This window comes from Lampetra fluviatilis, chromosome 52 (assembly GCF_964198595.1).
Source record: "Lampetra fluviatilis chromosome 52, kcLamFluv1.1, whole genome shotgun sequence".
Classification (NCBI taxonomy): domain Eukaryota; kingdom Metazoa; phylum Chordata; class Hyperoartia; order Petromyzontiformes; family Petromyzontidae; genus Lampetra; species Lampetra fluviatilis.
In genome coordinates, this window is record NC_136326.1 from 1,229,036 (window position 1) to 1,255,255 (window position 26,220).

Consider the following 26,220-nt stretch of genomic DNA (forward strand, 5'->3'; position numbering starts at 1 on the left):
AAAAAATAATAACCGGGGACTTGCGCTTGCGTGCCCTCTAGAGGGGGCGGCTCTCTCTAGCGCTCCCTCCAGTGGCGGCTCTTGTGGCAGCGAAGGAATTTCGTGGAATAAGGAATTTGGTGGCGAAGAAGGCCGGAAGGTGGGAATACGCGGCAGTGTGTCGCTCGCGTGGATTTCGGAAGAGCGGTCGTTTTCGTCGTTTCGGTCGTTTGGCGGTCACATCGAGACGTCCCGTTTTGGCCGCTGGCTTTCCGTCGGTTGGTTCCAGTGGTCCATTTTCCAGGTCACAGACTCGGGACAGGCCCGGCTGCAATTAAACAATTTATTTCGCGAAGCCGCTGCTGCTGTTGCCGCTACGTTGGCGGCAACAACCAACTAACAAAACACCCCTCACATTCGTCAACAGCACAGTGGCCTTACGATGAAAAAAAAAATAGATTTTCATAGAGGCGACGTTTCAGGCAATGCCATTTCTTCATCGCACGTAAATTATCGTCACGTAAGTGACCTGTAAAGCGCTGGCACTGTGAGCGTAAGATACATTATTAATTTATTTTACCGTTTAAGGGCCGCAGTGCAATTGGCGATCGCGCTGAGCCTCGCGTGTTACAGTCTTTCCCCACGCTTGGTATGGTCCACACGGCTGGCTCCACGGGAGGAACTCGCACGGCACGGCTCACCGCCTCACTTCCAGGCACTTTGCTCAGGCACACAATCTGCAACACCGCACCCCGTCTACAAAAATACCGCTCCTTGTCCCATCTTGCCACCTCTCTTCCACCGACACAACCGAGCCGTGCGCCGTGCCGGATAATCGTGTCGGGCCCGGCCCGGCCCGGTTCATGGAGGGGGGGGGGGGGGAGTGGTGGTTGGAGTGGGCGGCACTAGCTTTGATTTTCCACCACTCACGTCGCACGGAGAGCGTACAAGTGGAGACTCAGTGTGTCGACGTCCAAGTGACGACGGCGAAAACGAACGCGTCACCGGCCCCGCCCGTTGCCCTGCCGTGGGCCGCCGGGGATAGATTTGGGCGTCTCGTTGTTGTTTGTTGCGAGGCCACAGCCTGCCGCGGGTTTTTTTTCCCGGTACGGAACGGCGTGGGTCGGTCAGTAGTGAAAAAGCCCACGACTGTATCCGTGCCGGCTCACCTCGGCTCGGATGTGCCAGTGGAAAACGCTTGTTTGTTCTCGATTTGTTTTAATGTTATATATATATATTTGTATTTGAAAAGTAAATACGTGGATTTGTTCGCCACGGCACCCGGGACGTGATCCACGCCATCTCGTCCGCAACTTATGTACAATTTTTTTTTGCAATTCATTCGTCCCAATACGATAATACAAAAAAAACTTAATTCACCTCAAATTTTAATTAAATTAGAGAGGGAAAAAACTAACTCATAAATAGGCGTCTGCGAACGTGTAAACGCCACCGGTCCTCACGCTGCCGTCGCGACGACATAAATACTTTAAATTAACGGTTGCTCGGATGATGATTTTGTCTTTGTTCACCGTTTCCGCGCGCCCAAGCGCACATTTTCGCCGGCAGCGCTCGGTCCAGAACACCAGCGGCAGAAAATTCCCCATTCCTGTGACAGGCGGCAGTCCCTCCTCCGCAGGCCGGCCGGCCGACCGACATTCACTTTGCGCAAAGTTGAGCTCACTGGGCCGAGTCGACCCCTCTGGAGTTGTCCGCTCGGGGCGGCGCCCGATCCACCGCGACAGCGCCACCCGGGGCGGACGCCGTCCCAAAAAATCCACCAAGGCGACCGTGAAGGCGACACGCCACCTACGACCGCACCATGACCTCCAAGCTCAGATCGCCGATGTCGGCGGCGTCGACGCGGCACGGCTGCGGCGACAGCGACGGCGCCGCCGCCGCCGTCGCGGCGCCGCCCGCGAACGGCCGCGAGCCGCCGCCGCCGTCGTCGAGCGCCGCCGCCGAGAACGGCGACGCCGCCGCGTGGGGCCTGGCGCCCCTCGCCAGGCCCCACGCGTCGACGATGGCGTCGGGCTCCCAGAAGATGTCCTCCAGCGCCAGCTCCGTCAGGAAACCCGTGGCGGCGCCGCCGCCGGCCGCCGCTACCGCCGCCACGCCGAACAGCGCGTCCATGCGCTGCTGCTGGTGCAGCCGCTGCAGCTGCTGCTGCTGCTGCAGCTGGTGCTGCAGGGAAGGGGGCGGCACCAGCACGGCGGCGTCACACGGCTGTCCCGCCGCGTCTTCCACGAACTCGAGGTCTTTGAGGACGGCGGCGATGGCGGCCGAGAGCGACTCCAGTTTCTCGTCGTCGCCGTCGGGCGCCCGCGAGACGTGGGAGGGGGGGGCCGCGGCGGCGGCGGCCGCGTCGCGCCGCACCTCGTCGTGGACGTGCCGCAGCGTGTTGGCGATGAGCAGCGCGCGGCGCAGGCACGGCTCGGAGCGGCGGCGCAGCGGCGTGTGCAGCTTGCGCAGGGACAGGTCCAGCATGGCCTGGCGGCTCACCGGGTGGGCAGGGGCCTGGGGGCGGGGAGGGAGATGCGAGGGCAACGTGACGACCCTGTCGTTGGTTCGTTGTTGTCATTCCCTCGATCGGTTTAATCCTGATTGGGCTACTGGCGTCACGAAGGATTCCGTTGGGAAACCTTCGCTGAGCAGCGTGTGTGCGGTAGTGTAGCGATTAGCGCGCTGGACTGTGAACCCCAGCAACCAGAGTTCGATTCCCGCCCACGGCAAAACACCAGTCACGATTATCTCAACCGGTCCTGGGCCTCCCCTAGGTCGACTCAACCTCAAATGAGTACCTGGAGCGGCGTATAAACATCGCCACTGGGGAGACAAAGGCGGTCGGGCGTGGTGCTGGCCACCCACCCCCTCGTGTGCCGTGCCGGCTTTCATAGGTGCTACTCGCTAACAGTCTGTTAAGGCTGCACGGGGAATCTTTGTTGTTTGTTGAGCTTCTTTCGCACCACACGTAGCCAACCGTGCTATTATCAGAGCAGTGCGACCTCCCCCCCCCCACCTCTGTGTTGGAGAACGGCCCAGAGAAGCGGATACAGCGCAGCTACCTTCCTCTAGCCCAAGTCCCCTGTGCGAGCGTCGGGTAGCGTTGTGTGGACACGCGCCCGGCCCCGCTCACCTGCAGCCCGGCATGCAGTCCGCACCACCGCCTCGCCTCCTCCTCCTCGTCGTCCACCTCATCTTCCTCGTCGCTCGGAGCCTTCCTCTTCACCCCGCGGCCGAGCATGGTTGCTGCAACGCGGCGACAAGTTGGAGTCGTGTGAAAACCACGGCGAGAACTCCGGAGGCCAGAGTCTCACCTCGCAAAGAGCGGCAACAGTGCAATGCGTTGTAAGGCAGCAATGAAGCAAATATAGATCAGAGCAGATACAGCCAGATAGACATCAGAGACAAACAGCCAGATAGATATCAGAGCATAAACAGCCAGATAGAGATCAGAGCACAGACAGTTGGATAGAGATCAAAGCACAGTCAGATAGAGATCAGAGCAGAGACAGTCAGATAGAGATCAGAGCAGAGACATCCAGATAGAGATCAGAGCAGACAGCCAGATAGAGATCAGAGCAGACAGCCAGATAGACATCAGAGGCAAAACATCCAGATAGATATCAGAGGCAAAACATCCAGATAGACATCAGAGACTGCCAGAAAGAGATCTGAGACAACCAGACAGTGATCAAAGACAGTCATATAGATAAGAGCGATCTAACCCAAAAAAACCTGTATTATGGATGATATTGGTCGCGAAAGCCAACGTGTTAAACTGATTTAAACTAAAAGAGTATAAGTCAAGGTTGGTACTGCACAATGGACCCCTCTCACGGAGTCTCTAGGGCTCCTGCCCAGTTTTCGCTGCAGGGGGCGATGTTGCTGCTGCCGTTGCCGCTGTGCGTGGCGATCCCAATGGAGGAGGCTCGTGGAGAACGCTGCTGCTACTGGGCAAGTTGGAGGCAGTCGCCCCTCCAACGACAACTGGAGGCAGAGGAGCGACGCTCACCACGACGAGCGGAGCGCCGGGCGGCTAAAGTGCAGCGAGTTGGCACAGTAGGGGGGGGCACAGCTGGTGCATCTGCCGGTCATCTCAGTCAACCCGTGGCACCTTGTTCTGTCCGGTGACCTTCCTGTCAGCGAGCCTTTGACACTTGACGTGGTCTCAAAGTGCACCTGGCCTGGCACAGGCACCGTGGTGACGTCACCATCACTTAGTGGCGAATGGCCGGGTGTTGGTATTGGTGATCGCAATCGAGAGACAACCAAACAGAGATCCGAGTGGGGAGCGTGGTACAGCGTCGCGGTTAGCGCTACGCCGTGCTTGTGCTATGAACCCGGCGATCAGAGTTCGATTCCCGCTCACGGCCAACACCGGTGACCTTTATCTGAACCGGTCCTGGGCCTCCTCCCCTAGGTCGACTCGGCCTCAAATGAGTACCTGGTGCGGTGTGTAGTAAACATCGCCACTTGCGAGATAAAGGCAGCCGGGCGCCGTGCTGGCCACCCACCCCTCCGTGTGCCGTGCCGGCTTTCATAGTTGCTACTCGCGAACAGCACTTGCCCCTACAGTCTGTTAAGGCTACACGGGGGATCTTTGTTTTTGATCCCAATGGAGTGATTGGCAGTGGAACTTTTCAGCATTGCGATAATGTTTTGAGCTCCATACCACCGGTCACATTGTGTGTGTGTGTGCGTGTGGGGTGTTTTTTCATCAATGCGAGGGAACTGGACAAGCGCCGCCAGGGAACCCACGCACACCCGGGAGAAAACGCACCAAAACTCCGCGCAAGTACCGGAATCGAACCAAGGTCCAACCCTTAGGGCGATTCACGTGTGCGAGTCACAGGCGCTTCTCACTGTAGTGCCAGCCGGCTGGCGCAGTGGCGTCACCAAATAACGCTTCGTGTGGCCCGTGCCAGGAACAAGCTGATGTAGTAAAGAAAAAAATGAAGACAAGTCCCGTAGATGGCGGCATTGACAAAGAGGCAATAAACTAAATCGCAATTCACCTCGGCTCTTCACTTCATTATTGACATCGTTGTGTTGGACTGCCAAGCGCTGAACACTTCTACAGCAGGGCACGTGAGCGCGTGCCTCCGAGTGTGTGGAGAAAGGAGTTGACTTAACTATGAAACAATTTTTTGTTATTTTACCAGGTAAGGTCCACTGAGCTATGCCGCTATTTTTCATAAGCAACCTGGCCACTAATGATAGCTGAACAAAGTGGCTTATCGTGTGGCAGCCAAGGACTCTGAACGCATGCTGATTCTCAATGCGGAGGGAAAAACCGGAGGACCTGGAGAAAAATCCACGCGACCACGGTGAGAACACGCAAACTCCAATTATACAGCAGGCGTCAGGGTCGGGATTGAACCCACGACCTCCTGTCTACCAGGTGAGGGAGTTAACATCTCACCACCGCGGCGAATGGTTCACTGTCGTTGTACCTGCTGGGACTCGTTACATCTCGTGGAAGATTGCTCCACTGAACAGAATAGTTACACGGTTCAGTCCGTAAGCATGACTGAACGTTCGCAAGTCGGATGGTTAAAAATAATGACATCGAAATGGCATATTTTTGGTTCTTTCGGTAAAGTCACGTAGAAGGGAAATAATAAAATAATAGAAATATAAGACAATAAAACAAAACTCAAATTTTCTTGCTGTGGATTTCACACCTGATGATGATGATTGCTTGTGTTGCAATCGAAACGTCGTGAGCATTTTATTGTTTTATATTCATATTATTTTATTATTTCCCTTCTACGTGACTTTACCGAAAGAACCAAGAATATGAATCCCTGCAGTCACGAAAGCTTTAAATCGAAATCTAAATGGCAGTTCAAAAGTGCGGGCTGCGTTCGTAAACAAGGGCGTTTGTAAGTGCGGACAGCGTTCGTGAGGGTGGGCGTTAGTAAGTGCAGGCGGCGTTCGTAAGCGTGGGTGGGCGTTAGTAAGTGCAGGCGGCGTTCGTAAGCGTGGGTGGGCGTTAGTAAGCGCGGACGTTTGTATCTCGGGGACTGCCTGTACCCCTTTTTGACCGCCACGGGAGGTTTCACGTCCCACCGTGAAGCAGTTGACGGCCCCCAACTGCAAACTAAAAATTGCCAGGACCCCCCTGAGGCCTGAGACTCGGCGAGGCTCTCAGCGGTAAACAAGTCTCATAACAACAAAGTATACTGCAGGGCAGAGGTCGCAACCGGGTACCCGATACCCGTACCCTACTCGATACCCGGCTACCCGTACCCGGCTGGGTACGGGTACCCATTTGCGACCCTGGTGCGGCCGGGTACGGGTACGGATAAGGAATCAAAACCCGTTTGCAACCTCTGTGCTACTCCCTGCCCTGCCCCCTGCTGGCCTCAGTGGGGAGTGATGGATGTGTGTGTGGGGGGTAAGAAGTGAGGAGCGAATGAGAAGTGAGTCATGAGAGAATGTGAATGAATCAGTAGTGAGGGATGAGAAGTGAGGGATACGAAGTGAGGGATGAGAAGTGATTGATGAGGAATGAAGGATGAGAAAGTGAGGGAAGAGGAATGAGTGAGGGATGATAAGTGAATGAATCAGGGATGACACGTGAGCGAATTGAGGAGTGAGGAACGAGAAGAGTGGGTGAAAAATGAATGAATTAGAGTGAAAAATTATGAGGGAGTGAGGGATGAGGAATGAATTAGGAATGAGGAGTGAATGAGGAACGAGTGAAAAATGAATGAGGAGCGAGTGAGAAATAAGCAATGAATGAGTGAGTGAGAAATGAGTGAGGAATGAGTGAATGAGCGAGTGAGAAATGAGTGAGGAATGAGTGAATGAGGAGCGAGTGAGAAATGAATGAGCGAGGAGTCACCCTGAGGCCACCCCCCGCCCCCCCCCCGTTGCCATGGAAACCAGACGGCGGCGGCTGCTGTGGATGCCGGCTGCTGCCGCCGCGGCTGTTGCCGCTTCGATTTATTAATTAATTTATTATTTCCTCTCTCTCCAAACTAGAAACTCTCCTCCTAGCGCCCCCGCGGGGGCTAAGAGAGCGAGAGGGGGGGAAACATCCAAGCCACAGTCTCACCAATGACGAGCTTCATTCTAACGAGGTGGTTATAGTTGGGCCTATCATCCCTCTCGAGGGTGGATAAAGTGAAGTACCACTTTGTGCGGAAAGTCAACAGGAGTTGCCCTGTTGATTATAGACTCACCCCCCCCCCAACTCCCGCCGCTATCCTCGCCATATGAATGTGGAATTTCCACCGCTGCCCCAAGGCTGTAGAGACGCCAGGTGACCGCAATGCTCATGGGAGTAACATCTCTCTCTCTGACACTCTGTGACTTTGTGATCGTGGGTGTGTCATTGAATGTCGCTTTAATATTGTATCGGTTTTTGTTGCTTTTCAGTACCCGGTAAATATGGAACCGTCGGGCCAACGTTGGGCCAACGTCGGTCAAACGTCGGTTGAACGTCAGCCAAACGTCGGTCGAACGTCGGATGAACGTCGGGTAAACGTCGGACGAACGTTGGTCGAACGTCGGTCGAACGTCGGTCCAACAGCTCCGGTCACACGCCACCGTAGGCCCAACGTTCGCATGTTTAGTGGCGTATTCACAGTCGGTATGGTATCGTCTACTTCAAGCGGCTTCAAGTTCCTTCACAACTGGAGTTGGCCCCGACACTGAACCGTCGGTCTACGGGCAGCAGCGGTCGCGACGTGCGAGGGTCAAGGAAGACTGAACAGCGCCGCGAAATCCTGACGCAAGTCTCGGAGTCACTTACTCCGGGAAGACGTTTCGCAAAAAGGCGCCCCCCCAACCGAATGGGTCGTGGCTATTAAATTCGCTAAGGTTCGCGACGCTGCTTGTTAATCCTCGCATATCGTGTCGGTGGATGTAAAACGTGTGAAGGAATGAACGTGAGTAAACGCTAATCGCGATGCCACGCTATTTCTGTTCCTCAATGGACGTAATTATTGTCGATGTTATATATCGTACGATATGTCACGAGTATTGCAGTGACCCTGCCAAACACTGCATGCCCCCAAGCAGCTTCTGTTTGGCCGGATAGAGGGGGCTAAACGGGCGTGGCACGGGCTGGAGAAGAGATGGAGCTGATGCGGTACGGGAGGATGTGGAGCTGAGTGGACTTGCCAAAGATCGGTACCAGCGGTGTCAAGATCCACCTATTGTGGAGGGGGCTCGTGAAGGATGTTACTGGACAGTTGGAGGCAGTCACCTTCCAGCAACAACTGAGGGCGGAGGAGCGACGCTCACAACAACGAGCGGAGCGCCATGCGTATAAAACGCTGCAAGTTGGCACAGTGGGGGGCACAGCTGGTCATCTACCGGTCATCGCAGTCAGTCAACCCATGGCACCTGGGCCTGTCCCCATGACCTCCTGTCATCGACCATGCAACACTTCACACAGCCTCAAATTGATCCTAGCCTGGCACAAGCGCCATTCGCCACCCAGTGGCTGCTGTACAGCTAGCCAAATCATCTTAGCGGCATATACCATATTTATATCCAAAGAAATTGGAAGTACTGTAATACATAAGCTTATATGAAAGAAGGGGCCATTGACAAAAATATCACCACTTATATACAGGGTGTTTAATTTTTTTTAACACTTATATGGGACTATCGTTTTTAATGGAAAAGAACGGATGATATTACACTGTAAAGTGATACAAAATTTAATGTTAAGAGCTTCACAAAGTCACAGTCTTCACTTGTTCGCCATCATTGTCAACGCGTGCCTGGAATCTTCTCCAGGTGGTCTCCAGAGCCTGGAGGCAGAACATTTCTTGCGGTAATTGTTGCAAATTCTCAGAAGTGTTAACATTTTTTAAGGCCACAGGCTTATTGATGCACCCGTTGACCGTTTTTGTTAATTGTCCTCATTGCATATTATTGAGGATGGTCAGCGGGCGAGTTCTTCTCGTCCGCTGGATGGATCACGTGCTTGCGACAGAGAACTGACTTCTGGACGGCTATTCCCAAACCACGAGAATTAAAACATCTCTTTCCGGAAGGCCGCATTAACTCCCGCGGATGATCGTTAGGAGACGCAACCCACAACTCCACCGCCTTCGAATGACACGGAGAATACGGAAATGTTTCCTAGGCGACGACAAAATTCATACCCCCGGCTTCCGTGAAAACAGGACGGGGCGAGACATTTGAGGTAGAGGCCGACCGAAATTCGGTTTCGGCGCCGAAAGTTGGCAAATGGCCTTTTCGGCATAGTTTCTGTTTTGGCCGAAGCCAAAAAGTTAACTTTAGGTTTACTTTCAGTTTCAGCCGAAAGTAAATTTTTAACTTTCGGTCTGGTTTCGTTTTCGGCCGAAACCAGAAATTCAGTTTGGGTCGGCCTCTAATTTTTGAGAAGAAGGCCCCCTTGTTAATATCCGGTTTTCTCGTCACAGATAACTTCCCTGAATAAAAGAAGTCGTGAGACAATGGCGACGGCAGTGCAGCAAATCTATAAAAATAAATATCTATTTTACCAGGTAAGGCTCACCAAGCTACGTAGCTCTTTTTCAGAAGAGACCTGGCCACAAATGATAGCCCAACAAAGTGGCTTATCATCATCACGTGGAGATTTATAGCAGAAGTCAAATTCTACAAATGCACGTCCTGTTTTCACGGAAACCATGAAAGAGAAAACCGGAAGACCCGGAGAAAAATCCATGCGACGACAGGCAGAGAGAGAGAGACACCGCAAACTCCAAGTATACAGCAGGCGTCAGGGTCTGCATCGAACCCACGACCTCCTGTATACTAGGCGAGGTAGTTAACATCTCCTAGCCACCGTGGCGAGTAAAGCCCATTGAGGTATGATGCTGTTTGTCAAGAGCGACTCAGCCAGCAGGCAACATCCAAGCATTCCACAATTACAGACACTCACATGATGATGAGAGAGAGACACACAGACTCCAAATATACAGCAGCAGGCGTCAGGGTCGGGATGAAACCTCACGACTTGCTGCGTACCAGGCAAGGAAGATGACATCTCGCCAGCGCGGCACCACTCTTGCCACCGCCTCTAGAATCCAGCGACTTCCGTTGTCCGAAAACGATCATTGATAATTAAAAACAAAACAAGAATCATTTAACAATCCACCACCGCACCGTGTGCTCAACCGAGCTCATTGTTGTGACCTGGACACCGTGACCCATTCAGACACCCAGAGCCCGGGTCCCCGTGAGAGCCCAGCCGCACAATGATGCACACATGTTCGGTAGGCAGACGGAGGGGGGGCAGGCGGGTGGAGTAGGGGTGGGGGGTGGGATGGGGGGGGGTCGTAGGGTGGGGTGCGGGTGGGGGTAGCCAACGGGGCCACAAAGGGGGCGGCTGTGTGGTCGCTATTTCCTGGGGCAGTGGCTTCAAGGTCCTCTCAACGCGCACAATCATTTATTATTAATATTAATAAACAATTATAATCGTTCCGGTATTCGCATCGTTCTCGTAAGCGCAGGGCAATCACGAATGAACGATAACGTACACTTCGAACGGAGCGGAACAAGCGGCCGCGTGTCCAGATTAAACGCCCCCCCCCCCATTGGAGTACCCCCCAAACGTGGCACCTCCTCACTTTGACATTCCTCCTCCTCCTCATCGAAGACACCGGCGGGTGGCGTTCCCATAGGCCGCGTGAGAACACCAGCAGGCCGATGTGCAACACATCTCCTTCACCAATGGGAAATTAAAGACACAGAGGCCGCAGTCACGCCATTGTGGCCATGCAGCCCAAACCAAGTACGTAGTTGAACTTCTTTCGCACCGCACGTAGCCAACCGAGCTAATGTTCCGTCTGTTGCAGACACACAAGACGGACAGGGCGGCGCAGTGGTAACGCTCGTGCCGCGCAGCAAGGAGGGCCTGGGTTCGATCCCCAACTCGGGTGCCGCCGTTCCGTGTGGAGTTTGTGCGTTCTTCCCCTCAGCTTTCACGACCAATATCATCCATAATGCAGGTTTTTTGTCGTTAAACCCGCCACCACCCGACACAGCCAATTAGTAAGGTTTGTCACGTAAACAGACCGTGGCAATTCATTACAAACCTTACTAATTGGCTGTGTCGGGTGGTGGCGGGTTATCGACACTTTTATATATTTACGCGATCTAACCCAAAACACCTGTATTATGGATGTTCTTCCCCTGTTCGGCACGGGTTTCCTCTGCGTTTCTCTTGTCCTCGGATAGCTAAAAAAAAAACACGCAATGTATAACTGATATTGCTAAATAGAAAAAAAATTGCCAGAAAATTACTCTATTGGGAATGACACACAAAGCAGCAGCGGCAACATCGCCCACTGCTGAGAAAAAAATCTAGCAGGACCCCTTCCTGCGAGCGAGTCTTGAGACTCTGCGAGGCTTTCTCAGGTATAGCAAGCGTCTTAGAAGTAGCGCATCTCCAACTTCACTCGGAAACAGGGTCAGCAGCGGCACAGCCACGAGTATGTATGTACATTGAACTTCTTTCATGCCGTACGTAGCCAACCGTGCTAATCGGAAGTGCCGGGGATGGACAACAAACTAAGCACAACAACAAGTTAAAAAAAAAAGTTTTTAATCTACATGATTTAAAAGTGCATAGCTCCAGTGGCTTCCTAATATCGTAAGGAAGAGCGTTCCAGACGGCCGCAGAAGCGCATCTGTACACGCGCGATGCGGTGACCGTCTTTGTTCGATGGCCAGTCAAAAGCCACTGAGATGATAACCAGAGTTCGCGTGATGATGGTTTATGCTCCGTGATGAGATCAGCAAGGTATTGTGGTTAATTTGTGGCAAGCACTTCGTGCGTAATGAGTGCGACCCTATAACGTCTCGAAAGTCTGTGGGAGAATGCGTGGAGGGGTAAGAGAGGGGGACAAGACAACAAACTAAACATCGCGCACCTCAAAGCGCGCGATGTAGCGGCCGTCTTTGCCCGATGGCGAGCAGGAGCGGCCGACTCTGTGCCCGCGAGCGTCGCCGCCACGACCGCTACCGCCACCGCGAGTCAAATTTATCTCGCCGACCGCTTCCTCAACTCGGCGTCGCCGCGCTCGAGCAGCACCGCTGGCTCAGCGAGCGAGCAGCCGAGCGCGACGCCGCAGCCGGGCGCGGCGGTGGCGTTGCTTTGCCAGCCGCCGTCGGCATGGTCTGTACACTGCTGGACACGAGGTCTCCACCACGCCTATCGCCATTTCTCGCAAGGAGTTTTATTTCGACGCCTCAGCCGTTTCTTGTTGAGCTCGGGGCGGTCGCGACGTCATCGTTCACGACATCGACTTTGACGGTACAACGACTACTGCCATTATCAGTTTACCATTGCTCTGCGATTTAATTATTTGGATTCTCTGGATTGTGCTTGCGCAATCCTGTACCATCCACTGTAAACACCCAAACAAGGTGTGACATCACCGCCTTGGCCGAAAAGGCTTTTTCCCTTTTCGCATTGGGGGTTGTTTTTGCCATTTGAAATCGCCAAGATTTGAGCGATTTTGACCCTTCCGATAAAAGCGCCTTTTGGCGTCCTCTGGTCTAGCACCATTTGAGACGAGGCTCAAAAGAAAGCTGTCTCAGGTGTGGACCAATCAGTTTCAAGGACAATGCACATATTATCAGAGTGTGTTTTTTGGTTTGCATTCTGATCAAGTATTGTGTTTAATGCAGACATGATTCCTTGTAAAAAGGTTTCAGTTTTGTTGCCAGAAAAAAGGGAAAAAACCCTATTCTCAATTTTTGGTACTGGCAAAGGAGGTCTAATGATGAAATTGAGACCCCGTTTAACGCGTAGGCCTTTCGCGACCATTATTTTCCGTAATAAAGCTTGTTGGCTTCACTGTGTAAATATGTAGTGTCGTTAAACCCACCACCACCCGACACAGCCAAATTAGTAAAGGTTTGTCACGTAAACAAAGCGTGCCTAATTAGTTACCGTTTCAGCACACGCCTGTGCGTTGGGAAGAGTTAAACCCACGACATTTGCACTTCGAGTACGGGACGTTACGCTGGCGACTGCGGCCAGCCTCATCAGGCGAACGGTCAGAATGTGCGAAAGAGGTCTTCTCGTTTCGGCCTTAAAATAGAAGATGGAAGCGGACGGAGAGCCTGCTTCAAATCTCGCAAAGAGAGAGAGAGAAGGCTGTGACTGACATTTTTTAAAGCAACCGGGTTAATCGATCGCTTTTACAATCCCAAGTCGTTCAGATTGACTCGAACGGCCGATCGACCCCGGCTCCACCTCACGACGACGCCGAGGACAAGATGAGCCTCGGGGGCGGTGGGCTCGGCAAAAAACATCGCGGACGCGCGAGCCCCCAGGGGTCGCAGCGGGGAGGTCGCGACCTGCAGCGAGGGTCAGGGGGCAGGGCGAGTGGGCGCAAGGATCCAGAATAATCCCTCCTTTGTGGCTCCGCGAGGAATTCCTGTGTTGTGTTGTTTGCCGAGGGTTAGGGTGGCGCTGGCAGGGGCACACGTGCGAGGTTAGGGCGCCGCGCTACGAACCCGACGGTCCGGGTTCGATTCCCGTTCACGGACAACACCGGTGACGATTATTTGAGCCGGTCCTCGGCCTCCCCTAGGTCGACTCGGCCTCAAATTAGTACCTAGTATGGGGTGTGTAAACATCGTCACGGGGGAGACAAAGGCGGCCAGGCGTGGCGTTGGCTGCCTACACCCTCGTGCGCCGTGCCAGCCTTCAAAAGGTGCTCGGTAACAGCACTTGCCCCCACAGTCTCATAAGGCTACAAAGTGGACCTTTGTCTTTTTTATCTATGGTCACGGCAGAGTGCGGTCATCTTTAGTCGATCCACTGCTGGACAAAGGAATCAACCCAACGCCGCGTTGGTAGGCGGGTATTTTTTTTTATGTACTGGCTGACGCACTGAGCTATGAACCGGGAGCCCCGAGGTCGATTCCTGCCTGTGGGTGACCAATGCCCGAACCGGTGCCTGGGCCTCCGCCAGATTGACTCGGCTTCAAATGCGCACACGACGCGGTGTGTAAACCACCAGCGTGGGGGAGACAAAGGCAGCCCGGGCATGGAGATGGCCACCCACCCTCCTCGTGCATCGTGCCAAACTTTGCAGGTGCTCACTAAGCAGCACTTGCCCCAAGAACCCGCGTGGGCTGCACGGGGGATCTTTGTATTTGGAAGTTGCGGGTGTTGTGGTGTGGGGGCAGGGCAAATGTGCAGCAGCTTCCAGCTGATTCATCAGTCGTGGCCTGAACTGTCGCCACTCGCTGGCATGGGCCGACCTTTCTATCTAGCAGCCGAGGAAAAGTGACCCCTGAAGAATCATAATCATGATAGGGTGTCGCGGTGGCGAGATGTGAACTACCTCGCCTGGTATGCAGGGGGTCGTGGATTCGCTCCCGACCCTGACGCCTGCTGCTGTATATTTGGAGTTTGCGGTGTCTCTCTCTCCCTGGTCGCGTGGATTTTTCTCCGGGTCCTCCGGTTTTTCTCCCTCCACATTGAGAAATGCGCGTTTTGAGTATTTGGCTGCTATCGAATTCCACACGATGAGCCACTTCGTCGAGCTATTATTTGTGACAGGCAGGTCTCTTAAAAAAAAAGCTACACAGCTCAATGGGCCTTACCTGGTAACAAAAAGGCTCAGAATCAGGCCCCTAGCAAGCGTATGTTCTCTCATCGACGTGTTTACAATCCAGTCTCAGCGTAATCGCCAAGCGTGCATCTCCCCACGCTTCTCTGCGCACTCTTCAGCTTCTGTTCCGTAACTTTCGTTGGGGGGGGGGTCAGTGTTTGCTGAACCGCGTCATGGCAGGTGGCCGCCAACGACGCACTCAGTAAACACGCCTCCTCCCTTCTGCAACAAAGTTGGAAAACTAAATGTGGCCACCTTTTCAGAAATGTTCCACTCGTCACGCACGAGGCGCTCGCCACAAGCGAACCATGCGAAAAGCATAAACCGTCCTCACGCAAACTCCGCCGGTCATCCCCGCAGATTTTGGCTGGCCAACGGAGAAAGACGGTCACCGCATCGCGCTCTTCCGGATGCGCTTCTGTGGCCGTCTGGAACGCTCTTCCTTCTGGCATTAGCAACTTTTAAAACATCATCTAGATTGAAAACTAATTTCTTTAAAACTGCTTTTAGTGTTTAGTTAATTGCCCTTTGCCCCGCACCTCCGATTATAGTATGGTTGCCTACGTACGGTGCGAAATAAGTTAAACTTACATACGTACATATATACACAGCTGGTTGCCTGCGCTAAGCTTAGAAAGGGCCACCCAACGGCGGAGGCTAAGGGGCCACTCCAATAACTAGCCGAGGAACAACACCACCACCGCCACCACTTTGACTCGGAATAATAATGCGGGCAGCTCAAACAAAACCCTGGCTAGACAGGGGGGGGAGGAGGAGGTAAAGGGCCCACAAAGACAAAGATTTCCCAACGCCCCCTCCCTTGTGCAGCCAACAAAGGCTGCAGGGGAAAGTGCTGTTGGCGAGCACCGACGAGGGATGGCACAGGCGGCACGAGCAGTGGTGTGGCCAGATCCCACGCCCGGCCATCTTTGTCTCTACCAGCGGTGATGTTCACAGACTGCACGCACGCCTGGCACCCATTTTAGGGCCGAGTCGACCTAGGCGAGACCCAGGACCGGTTTCAAATAATCGTCACCGGTCTTGGTGGCCAACAGCGGGGAAACTGAACTCTGGTCGACGGGTTTCGTGATGCCAATTACTGCGCCACCGCTCCCCGCGAAGAGCATCGTGTGAAAACACTCGCACACATACACTCGTACGCGCACACTTGTGCACTGAGACAAAGATCCCGATATAGCCTTAACAGACTGTTGGGGCAAGTGCTGTTTGCGAGTAGCAGGCGCGGCACACGAAGGGGTGGGTGGGTGGCCAACACCACGCCACTTTTTTCTCCCCAGTGGCAATGTTTACACATCACACCGTGGACTCATTTGAGGCTGAGTCGACCTAGGGGAGGCCTAGGACCGGTTCAGATAATCGTCATCGGTGTTGGCCGCGAGCGGGAATTGAACTCGGGTCGCTGGGTTCATCGCGCAGCGCGCTAACCACTACACTACCGCTCCCCACTCGCGCACGCACACGCCCACACACACACAGGATTCCTCGCATTCCTCACGCAGCAAGGACGCTCAGAGTCTAATACTTATTCTTCTCGTGCACGGCTGATAGGCGTCGTCGCGATGTACTTCTTAACGATTCCATGTCAAACTTCGTCACCATGTGACGATCACCACAATGTACATTTGCCCACAACCTCAAGTTGGCATTTCACATTTAAATTTTTTCATCGTACTCTTATTGTGCTTTGCCGTTTTCTGTCAGTACAAAACAAAGTTGTTTAAACTCCACCGGGGGGGCGGGGCGGGGGCGGTGGTGATGCGGCACAGCGGTAGCACATTCGCCGCTTGCCACCGGCTCGCGGTTCGAATCCAGACGGCCGCCCCTGGCCATCGCTGCGGTGTCCATCGCAGCAGCAGCAACAAAAAAACAACTCGCTGTCCGCTCGTCAGCGGACGTGAAAAGATCGCGCGACTACGTTCAACAAGAGTGGGCCGTTGTGTGCCGGCGTCACGGCCCACAGCCGAAAAGGGTTACACCGCGAATTACGCAATTGGGATTAGATGCAGCGTCCCGACCCTGACGATGCCTGTAACATTTAGAGTTTGTGTGTCTCTCTCCCAGTGGTCCCTCCTTGTTTAAAATCAACATCAGGCGTTCAGAGCATTTGGCTGCTATTAAATTCCACGTGATAAGCCACTTCGTTGAGCTATCATTTGTGATAGCAAGATCGCTACGTAGCTCAGACGTGGGCCTCACCTGGTAAAATAAAAAAAAATAATTTCGAACATCGCCCGCTACATTGAAACTACTGCAGAGCATGTCCTTGATACGCAGCGCGCCAGCGTGGATAGCCTTGCATTTTGTTGGAATGGCGCGAATACCAAAATGGAATAGAATCTCTCATCGGCATTATCATTACAGAGACTCCTCTACTTACCAACTGTTCAGAGATACGAACATATCTACTCTTTGGTTCTTTCGGTAAAGTCACGTAGGTATAAAATAAAATAAATCACGACGTTTCGGGCGCAACACAATCGTCCATCATCAGGTGGGAAAACTTGTGTTGCGCCCGAAACGTCGTGATTTATTTTATTTTATACCTACGTGACTTTACCGAAAGAACCAAAGAGTATGGATTCCTGCAGTCACGAAAGCTTCAAATCAACCGCCACGCAATAGATGGCGGTGGTAGCATCTACATCTGCAGAACGTAAAGAACCAGTGGCATCTACATCTACAGAACGTGAAGAACCAGTGTCATCTACATCTGCAGAACGTGAAGAACCAGTGGCATCTACATCTGCAGAACGTGAAGAACCAGTGGCATCTACATCTGCAGAACGTGAAGAACCAGTGGCATCTACATCTGCAGAACATGAAGAATCAGTGGTATCTACATCTGCAGAACGTGTTGAACCAGTGGCATCTACATCTGCAGAACGTGAAAAACCAGTGGCATCTACATCTGCAAAACGTGAAGAATCAGTGGCATCTACATCTGCAGAACGTGTTGAACCAGTGGCATCTAAATCTGCAGAACGTGAAGAACCAGTGGCATCTACATCTGCAGAACGTGAAGAACCAGTGGCATCTACATCTGCAGAACGTGAAGAACCAGTGGCATCTACATCTGCAGAACGTGAAGAACCAGTGGCATCTACATCTGCAGAACGTGAAGAACCAGTGGCATCTACATCTGCAGAACGTGAAGAACCAGTGGCATCTACATCTGCAGAACGTGAAGAACCAGTGGCATCTACATCTGCAGAACGTGAAGAACCAGTGGCATCTACATCTGCAGAACGTGAAGAACCAGTGGCATCTACATCTGCAGAACGTGAAGAACCAGTGGCATCTATGTCTGCAGAACAAGAAGAACCAGTGGCATCTACATCTGTAGTAGATAATACAACTTTTAAAGCCATCCCCTGTGTTTAGTGTACATGCCGTACAACACGTTTGGAATCGACAGGAGTAAAGTTGGCCTTACGAACAAATCACTTACGAACAGACCTCTGGAACCTAACTCGTTCGTAAGTAGAGGAGTCCCCTGTACTACTGTTGTGGTCGATCCGCTGCCGTAGTTCGCAGCGCGCCAACCTTGTGCAGCAGAACGGCCAGATCGGCCGTCGGTGCCTGTGGCGTCCGGAGAGCCGGAGCCAGTGACCGGCGGCATTGAGGAGCCATCATCGAGTCCGAACCAGTTTCGCGACAGACTTGGAACAGAGTTGTTGTTGTTGTTGGCTTAGCAAGTGTGCGATCGGCGCGAAGCGTTGGTGATGGACTGGGCTCGTAGGAGTGCGAGAGCGATAACGAGCGTTCGGTCCTTATTTGCTCAAGCAAGCAGAATCAGTATTTTATACTGGAGGAATCCGATGAGCTATGAAGCTACTTTTCACAGATATCCAGTCGGGGGGCCACGGGGTCAGAACGTTACAACGACAAACGAAATACAAAAACGCGACAGGAAGTGCAAGTATAGGAGAGGTAAACAAATCACTTCAAAAGTATACCGTGGGGTGGGTTTTGAGCCCCCCCCCCCCCGTGGATGAATCTCCTTAAAAATTAAACTGCAGTGGGGGGGGGGGACGGTAGACGTCAACGAGTTGACGGTGGTCCTGAAGAAGATCCGCCTAGGGGGAGACCACTCAAGCGCCCCCCTCCACCCCCCCAGATCGCTCAAGCACCCCCCCACCGCCCCCCCCCCTAGACCGCTCAAGCAGCCCCCCCTCCCTAGACTCCTGAAGCAACCCGTACCACCCCCGCTAAGACGCTGTCTCCAAAATTCCGCTCACGACAGCGAGCGCACGGGCGGGCGGTGTCAGAGAGAGAAATGAGATTTACGAAACAGAGTGGCGAGGCGGGCGACACAAGCGAATGGGAGCGCAAGCAAGAAAATAAATAAATAATAACATAACCTAAAGATAGGGGCCATCCATTTAGTACGTACGCATGGAGGGGAGAGGTTAACCCAAACGCGTAGCTTGCGTATGGGGGGGTCTACTGACAATTTGCGTACGCATAGGAAACGGGGGGGGGGGGGGTTGAAGCCTCGATAATAATTTGTCGACATTGGCTTTCAAATGAGTTAGATAGTCCGGCGGTGGACTGACTGTTTGCTTAAACACGTTAATATTATTAATCCTTGATTGTTTCTGCGTGGATTAAATATCGGCCGTTCTATAGGATTCGGGGGGGGGGGGATTGACAGATTTTTGCGTACCCACTAAATGGATGGCCCCATAACAAATAAAATAATAACTGGTAATAAAATAAATAAACGCTGGTAAATAAATTACACGACGCACGAGGCTGTCCCCCCACGCCGCTGCTGCTGCCGTCACCTGCCAGACAAGGCAGACATTGTTTAGGCAGCCAGAGCTGGCCCCGAGCCATGCGACCCATACAAAGACAAAGGTCCCCCGTGTAGCCTCAGCAGACTTGTTGGGGCCAAGCACTGTTCGCGAGCAGCAGGCGATGATGGCCGGCACGGGGGTGGGTGGCCAGCACCACGACCCCGGGCCGCTTTTGTCTCCCCGGCGGCGATGTTTACACGTCGCGCCAGCTACTCATTTGAGGCCGAGTCGACCTAGGGGAGAGGGAACCGGTTCAGATGTTCGTCACCGGGCGATGGTGGCAGCGAGCGGGAATCGAACTCGGGAGGGCATCGTAGGGCGACTCGCTAACCCGCCACACTTCTGCTCTTTGTCCGCTCGCACACGCGCTCGCTCGTCCACACCAATATCTCTCGTGAACGCGCCCATTCGCTACGCACTGCTGCAATCCTTCCATTCACCCTCCTGCTGTTCCGTTTGCGGGGCTGCCGCTCCTACCCGCTGGTAACAACCCCCGGACGTGGCTCAATCGTGCCGAAAACCAAACCAAGACGTTCCCAAAAAAAAATCTCGGCACACGGCAGCTTCAGCTGACGAGGCCACGGCTTGCCGATGATGCCCAATTAAGTTGAAACCGAGGCGAAGGTACGAGCGTCAGGGTAGACGGTGGTTTTGGATGAAGAGCCTGGGTCTTGCCGATGATGCCTAATGAAGTTGAAACCAAGGCGAAGGTGCCACTGGTGCCTGGGTAGGTGGCTTTAGCTGACGAGGCCGGGTCTTGCTGACGATGCCTAATGAAGTTGAAATCAAGGCGAAGGTGCCACTGGTGCCTGGGTAGGTGGCTTTGGCTCACGAGGCCAGGTCTTGCTGATGATGCTCTGTGAAGTCGAACTCCTGTTTCGTGTTTTCTCGCCACTGGTGCCTGGGTAGGTGGCTTTAGCTGACGAGGCCGGGTCTTGCTGACGATGCCTAATGAAGTTGAAACCAAGGCGAAGGTGCCACTGGTGCCTGGGTAGGTGGCTTTGGCTCACGAGGCCAGGTCTTGCTGATGATGCTCTGTGAAGTCGAACTCCTGTCTCGTGTTTTCTCGGTTTAACAAACAGCTACTGTACTCTCAAACCGCGCTGACAGCCGGGAGTGACTAATAGTTTAAAAAAATCCCCACACATCGACAGAGGCCCTCGTCCAGCAGTGGATTGAGAGCCAGCCCAGTAAACATGCCAACACTGGGCCACCAGTTTGCGAGGTTGGATTCGTTGGGTCATGTTTACTGGGGAAGTACATGTGAGAAAGCAGAATGATGTAAAGAAAACCATACAAATTAAGACAAAAATAAACTAGAAACGGCAACAATGAGTTGGTAAAAACGAGGCAAATATATTCGCGAAAGCAATTTATCACGTCGCTGGCTGTGTGGGTGACTCATTACCTTCCTGCATTTTTACTGCGGTAGATTATAAACTCACCTAACCTGTGACCCAATCACACGGAATGCACCCCCATCTCGTCAGACCTCACAAGTCAAGCAGGTGGCTAGGAGATGTTAACTCCCTCGCCTACTATGCAGGAGGTCGTGGGTTCGAGCCCGACCCTGACGCCTGCTGCTGTATAGTTGGAGTTTTAGGATGTCTCTCTCTCTCTCTCCCAGCGGTCGCGTGGATTTTTCTCCAGGTCCTCCGGTTTTCCCCTCCACATTTAGAATTAACATCACGTGTTCAGAGAATTTGGCTGTGATAAATTTCCACGTGATAAGCCATTTCGTTGGGCTATCATTTGTGATAGCCAGGTCGCTTCTGAAAAAGAACTACATAGCTCAGAGAGCCTTACCTGGTAATACAAAAATTGATTAGTTTAAGGTCTGAGCCCGCATAGTCCTGGAATGGGCAACCAGCGTGCAAAGTTCACGAGAGTTCACCTCTGCACAATTTTAGTTCACCAATCACAAGGCGCAAAAAGGCCCGAAACGCCAAGCGGGCAGCGACAATCAGCGCTGTCTCCATCAATGTGGTCGGAGTGTTCCGATCGAGCAAAAAAAAAAGTTAAAGTAACATTTTACTTTCTTGCTACAGTCAAAAGTTCACGAGGTCGCCGTGAACAGAGGCGTTGACACCACCGCACCCCGCCATCACTTCCATCCTACACCCTCCAAACTGCCATAACCAGCTTGGAGAAGTATGGTCAAATCGCCCTCCACCACCGGCTCTGCGTGCGGTGGGGCGGGGGAGAGAAGCCCTTCTGTGATTTTAGCAGTGGATCGACGGGCCTGCAAGATCTCATCCAGTAAAACAGAACAACATTTATTCTTCATTTGCCAAAGAAATTCGTGGCAGTTGAGCAACAAGGAGAAAAAAGTGAACGTCACATTTTACATTCTTGTTACGGTCAAAAGTTCACGAGGTCGCCGCGACCAGAGGCGTTGACGCCACCGCACCCCGCCATCACTTCCTTCCATCTGCCAGATTTCTCAGAGTGTCGGCACGTGCCCACCACGGTTCTGCCCTGAGTGTCTCTTCCCGGCAAGAGCCTTTTGGGTCTTCACTATTTTCTGCAGACTTAGGTAAGTACTATACTCTATTGCACATGTTACCGCAATTATCCCGATTACAAGACGCACTGAGTCTACCTGTTTTCTTTTGCAATAGTTGGGAGTGCATCTGACAATCTGCAAGCTCTGTGCGTGTGTGCGAGAGAGACCACAGCCCCTCGAGTAAACCAGCTTGCTCCGTCAAGGCCTCCCCATGTTGTGCTGTTTCGCTGTGGTCGTTTGACCGTACTTATTGAGGAAGACCGATCGCTATACCGACCATCGGTTCCAGTCACTCTCTGGACTAATCGGATAACATTAACATTGTTGTGGTGGAGTAAAGGTGCCGTGTACACTAATGTTCCTGCGGGTGCCGCTGGACGGGAGGTGGTAGGCGGGGCTTCGGTGGTATTGTAATTACTGTAAACTTCGTGTAAAGATGCTTTAAAATGAGAGAAGTCTTGTGTCTGGAACCAATTAATGTCATTTACATTCATTCTCATGGGGAAAATTAATTCGGTGTTCGAATGGCCTTCTGGAACGAATTAAGTTCGATCTCCGGGGTACCACTCTATTTCTATGCACCCGTTTACACGACTACAGGAATGCAGGGCACAACAATGTAGGATTGTGATCAGACGGGCGTCCATTGTACTCTAGTGGTAGTGCCTTACGCCGATAACCACGACTCGAAAGCCAGCCTAGCCAGCATCGTTCCGGGTCACAAATCCTTGGTCAATCCACTGCTGGATGAAGGAATCCCCCCCACCCAGTTGATTGCTGGGGGCTGGTGTCGAACATACTTTGCTCCCGCATTGGCCTACGAACCGCGCGGATCCCAAGTTCGATTCCCAGCCGCGGTGCGTACTGCAGCCATGTAGAAGGTTAAACCGATAACCATTTCCAGCAGTAACGAATGCACTAATTAGCAAAAACGTACAAACGGCAGATTCATAGGTCACCGCGTAAGGTTGCATTTTTGCCCTCGTTTCTCAAGTTCAAACAGCAAAGGCGCAGCTCTGCAATTGCTCAATCAGGGCACCTATTACAGCTCACCTCGCCAGGTATACAGGAGGTCGTGGGTTCGATCCTGACCCCGACGCCTGCTGCTGTATATGTGGAGTTTGCGTGTCTCCCTTTCTCTCCGTGGTGAGATGTTAACTACATCGTCAGGTATACAGGAGGTCGTGGGTTCGACCCTGACGCCTGCTGCTGTAGATTTTGAGTTTTCAGTCTCTCTCTCCTCCGGTGTTTCCCTCCACATTTAGAATCGCGACTTTTCGAGTATTTGGCTCTCTGCTATATATTTCCCACACCACGGTGATGATGATAAGCCACTTCGTTAAAATATCATTTGTGACAGGCAGCTCAGTGGGGCCTTACACGTGATAAAACAAACATAGTTTAACGTCTAAATAGTTGTAGTGTGCGTTACCCACACTTTTATAAATCATAGAACTAATTCGAAGCGATGGATGGAGGTGGAAATTTAACTCAAGAATGGGGATTGTTATTCTTGGTTCTTTCGGTAAAGTCACGTAGAAGGGAAATAATAAATTAATAAAAATATAAAACAATAAAAATTCTCACTACGTTTCGACTGCAACACAAACAATCATCATCAGGTGTTAAATCCACAGCAATAACATTTGAAAGAAAAACATTTCTTGCTGTGGATTTCACACCTGATGATGATTGCTTGTGTTGCAGTCGAAACGTCGTGAGAATTTTGTATTGTTTAATATTTGTATTATTTTATTATTTCCCTTCTACGTGGCTTTACCGAAAGAACCAAGAATATGAATCCCTGCACTCACGAAAGCTTTAAATCAACATTTAATGTGGATTGTGTCTGTATACTGGAGAAATCCGATGAGCTATGAAGCGCTTTCTGTTCCAACTCGCGACCTCTCTCAGCCTACTAACCCATCGGCAAGCACCACCTTGCCATGGCAAGTTCCTCTCGTTTATCTCGTTTAAAGTTTAAACACGGGCATGTTACATGTGCGGCAGGAAGAACAGAGTTTGTGTCTTAAAAGGAGGTCCTTGACATGCGATTTACCGGCATCGTACCGAGGAAGACACCAAAAACCGATTAGTAATTAACGATAATAGATCGAATCTTGATTTGAAGCTTTCGTGACTGCAGGAAATCCATTACTCTTTGGTTCTTTCTGTAAAGTCACTTAGTTGTTTTATTTCTAACTACGTGACTTTACCGAAATAACCAAAGATTATAATACATCGTCGTCTCTCACACGATTAAGGTTCCACAATGTGGTGTAACGCTGCTGCTACAGGCGACGTTGACATCCGCAGGCTTTATTCTACAACGAAAAAGTTCAAACAAACCCAGCGAACATGCCAACAACGTTGAGGCGACGTTGGTACGTGGTCGAAAGTTCGTGCCCAACGTTGCCTCAACGTTAGGCCAACAACGTTCCGCGAAAACTTACGCCCCGAGTTTAACAAAGTAGATTGACTGTGGTACACACACACAGAGTGTGTACTTTACCTCAACAATACAAACCAGCATCATCATCATCATCAGATCACTCACTCACTCACAACTCACCGAGCCGCAGAGGCGAGGGTGAAAGTTCCCACCGAGTTCGACTCCGGGTAAGAATAAGAAGAACTTCTTGCGGTCTCTCCTCAAATCTCAACTCTCCTCCGTCTCCTCACGGCCCAACAACGACGGCGGCCCGCTCCGAGCCGGCCTGCTGCCCGCCTTCCTCTGTCCTCAGCGGTTGTGACCTTTAATCTTCGGTTGCCTTTAAATGTGTATCTCTCTTCTCTTCTCCTATCTCTCTCTCCCCATTCCTTATCGCGCGCTCGCCATCGTCTCCCGCCTTTTATCTCCCTCGGCGAGTCGCGCGTCCAACGCGAAGCGGCCGACGCGGGGCTGTGTGTGGAGTGGGGTGGTGGGAGGCGAGCGGCTTAGTGTGGGTAGGCGGGGCTACTTGGGTTGATGGGATTGTGGGCGGGGCTTATTGGTGGAGGGCGGGGCTACGTGGGATGTGTGGGGGGGGGCTGGTGGGATGGGGGGGGGGCTGGTGAGATGGGGGGGGGCTTGTGGGATGGGGGGGCTAGTGGGATATGGGGGGGGGACTAGTGGGAGTTGGGGGGGTTAGTAGGAGTTGGGAGGGGCTAGTGGGAGTTGGGGGGTGGGGCTAGTGAGATATGGGGGGGGGGTAGTGGGATATGAGGGGGCTAGTGGGAGTTGTGGGGGGCTAGTGAGAGTTGGGGGGTTAGTGGGAGATTGGGGGGGGGGGGCTAGTAACATAAAAAATAAAAAATATATAATAAGCGACGTTTTGGCAATAGCACGTAAGAGAGGTTAGAGAGAGATAAGAGGGGGTTAAGAAACAGTTTGGGGATTGAACCACTCCATACAATCGGACCCAATTGCCCTATGACGAAGGGGCCACTTGCCCCGAAACGTCGTCTATGATGTGTAGACTCGGCGGCAAGTGGGAGGGGTCATATTCTTAAAAAATATAAAAGTGGGAGGGGCTTGCGTGGCTGGGCGGGGCTACAGATGCCCTCGCCGTCTTCCCATTGGTCGAGGCACGTTGCCAGGCGCGCTCAATTGGACGCGAGGCGCACGGGGCTCCAACCAATGAGGAGACGGCATGTATTTGTATAAATTAATATTCATGAGCTCTGAATAATATGATTAATTAATATTTATGAGCTATCCAGCCTTCAAAAAAATGAATGGGGAGCGATGGGAGCGGTGGCGCAGTGGTTAGCGCACCGAGTTCGATCCCCGGCGACGGTTAACATCAGTGGCGAGGGATACCCGGAACCAGCATGGCGGCATGGGGAGGCCTTCATCCAGCAGTGGAGGCAATGGGGGTCCAAGAGTTGCAAGTTTCATTTATTAGGTATAGCCCTGTGAGCCATTCGGCTCTTGAATCGGGTGCAACCGCAACAAACAAAAAAAACAAAAACATGAGCAAGAAAACATCTTACAGTGACTAAGTGCAAACAGAAAATCCAAGAAGAGACAGCTAAATATTGCAGAAAAAGCACCGTACACCAACACTGTGTGCAAAAATCCCAGTGGGATGCAAGTCAAACAACAACAACCACAAGACAACTTAGATTAAGGCCATCAGTCTAACTCTGTACTACAACAAACAAACATGGCCAAACCGAAAAACTTTAAAAAAAATCACCAAAATAAAGCCATAAAAGCAATGAAGCAGTGGTCATAGGAACTGTGACCGAATTTTCACAATAAACGACGTGAACAACATGTACTACCAAACTCTGCAGCCATAGCTGGCTGCATGAGTCACTCCACAACAGCAGGAGCATCAGT

The 26,220-nt window shown here is 52.3% G+C and overlaps 2 protein-coding genes across 2 annotated transcripts in view; both read right to left on the bottom strand.

The window, feature by feature from the left end:
• Window positions 1–26,220, bottom strand: part of LOC144949065 (zinc finger protein DPF3-like) — a 324,698-nt gene that overhangs the window by 70,256 nt on the left and 228,222 nt on the right. The gene's annotated exons all lie outside the window — the stretch shown is intronic.
• On the bottom strand, window positions 1,789–24,825 carry LOC144949011 (uncharacterized). Its single transcript, XM_078878796.1, has 3 exons — window positions 24,466–24,825; window positions 3,116–3,228; window positions 1,789–2,496 (listed from the first exon to the last, which is right to left on the bottom strand). The coding sequence occupies exons 2-3, from the start codon at window positions 3,221–3,223 to the stop codon at window positions 1,789–1,791; spliced, it is 816 nt and encodes a 271-aa protein (XP_078734922.1). The 5' UTR covers window positions 3,224–3,228; window positions 24,466–24,825.

Bases quoted from the DNA above. Each gene is read 5' to 3' on its own strand.
- LOC144949011 (XM_078878796.1), bottom strand. From the start codon at position 3,223: ATGCTCGGCCGCGGGGTGAAGAGGAAGGCTCCGAGCGACGAGGAAGAT. The intron at 2,497-3,115 runs GTGAGCGGGGCC...CCCCGCCCCCAG, and splicing joins GACTGCATGCCGGGCTGCAG to GCCCCTGCCCACCCGGTGAG.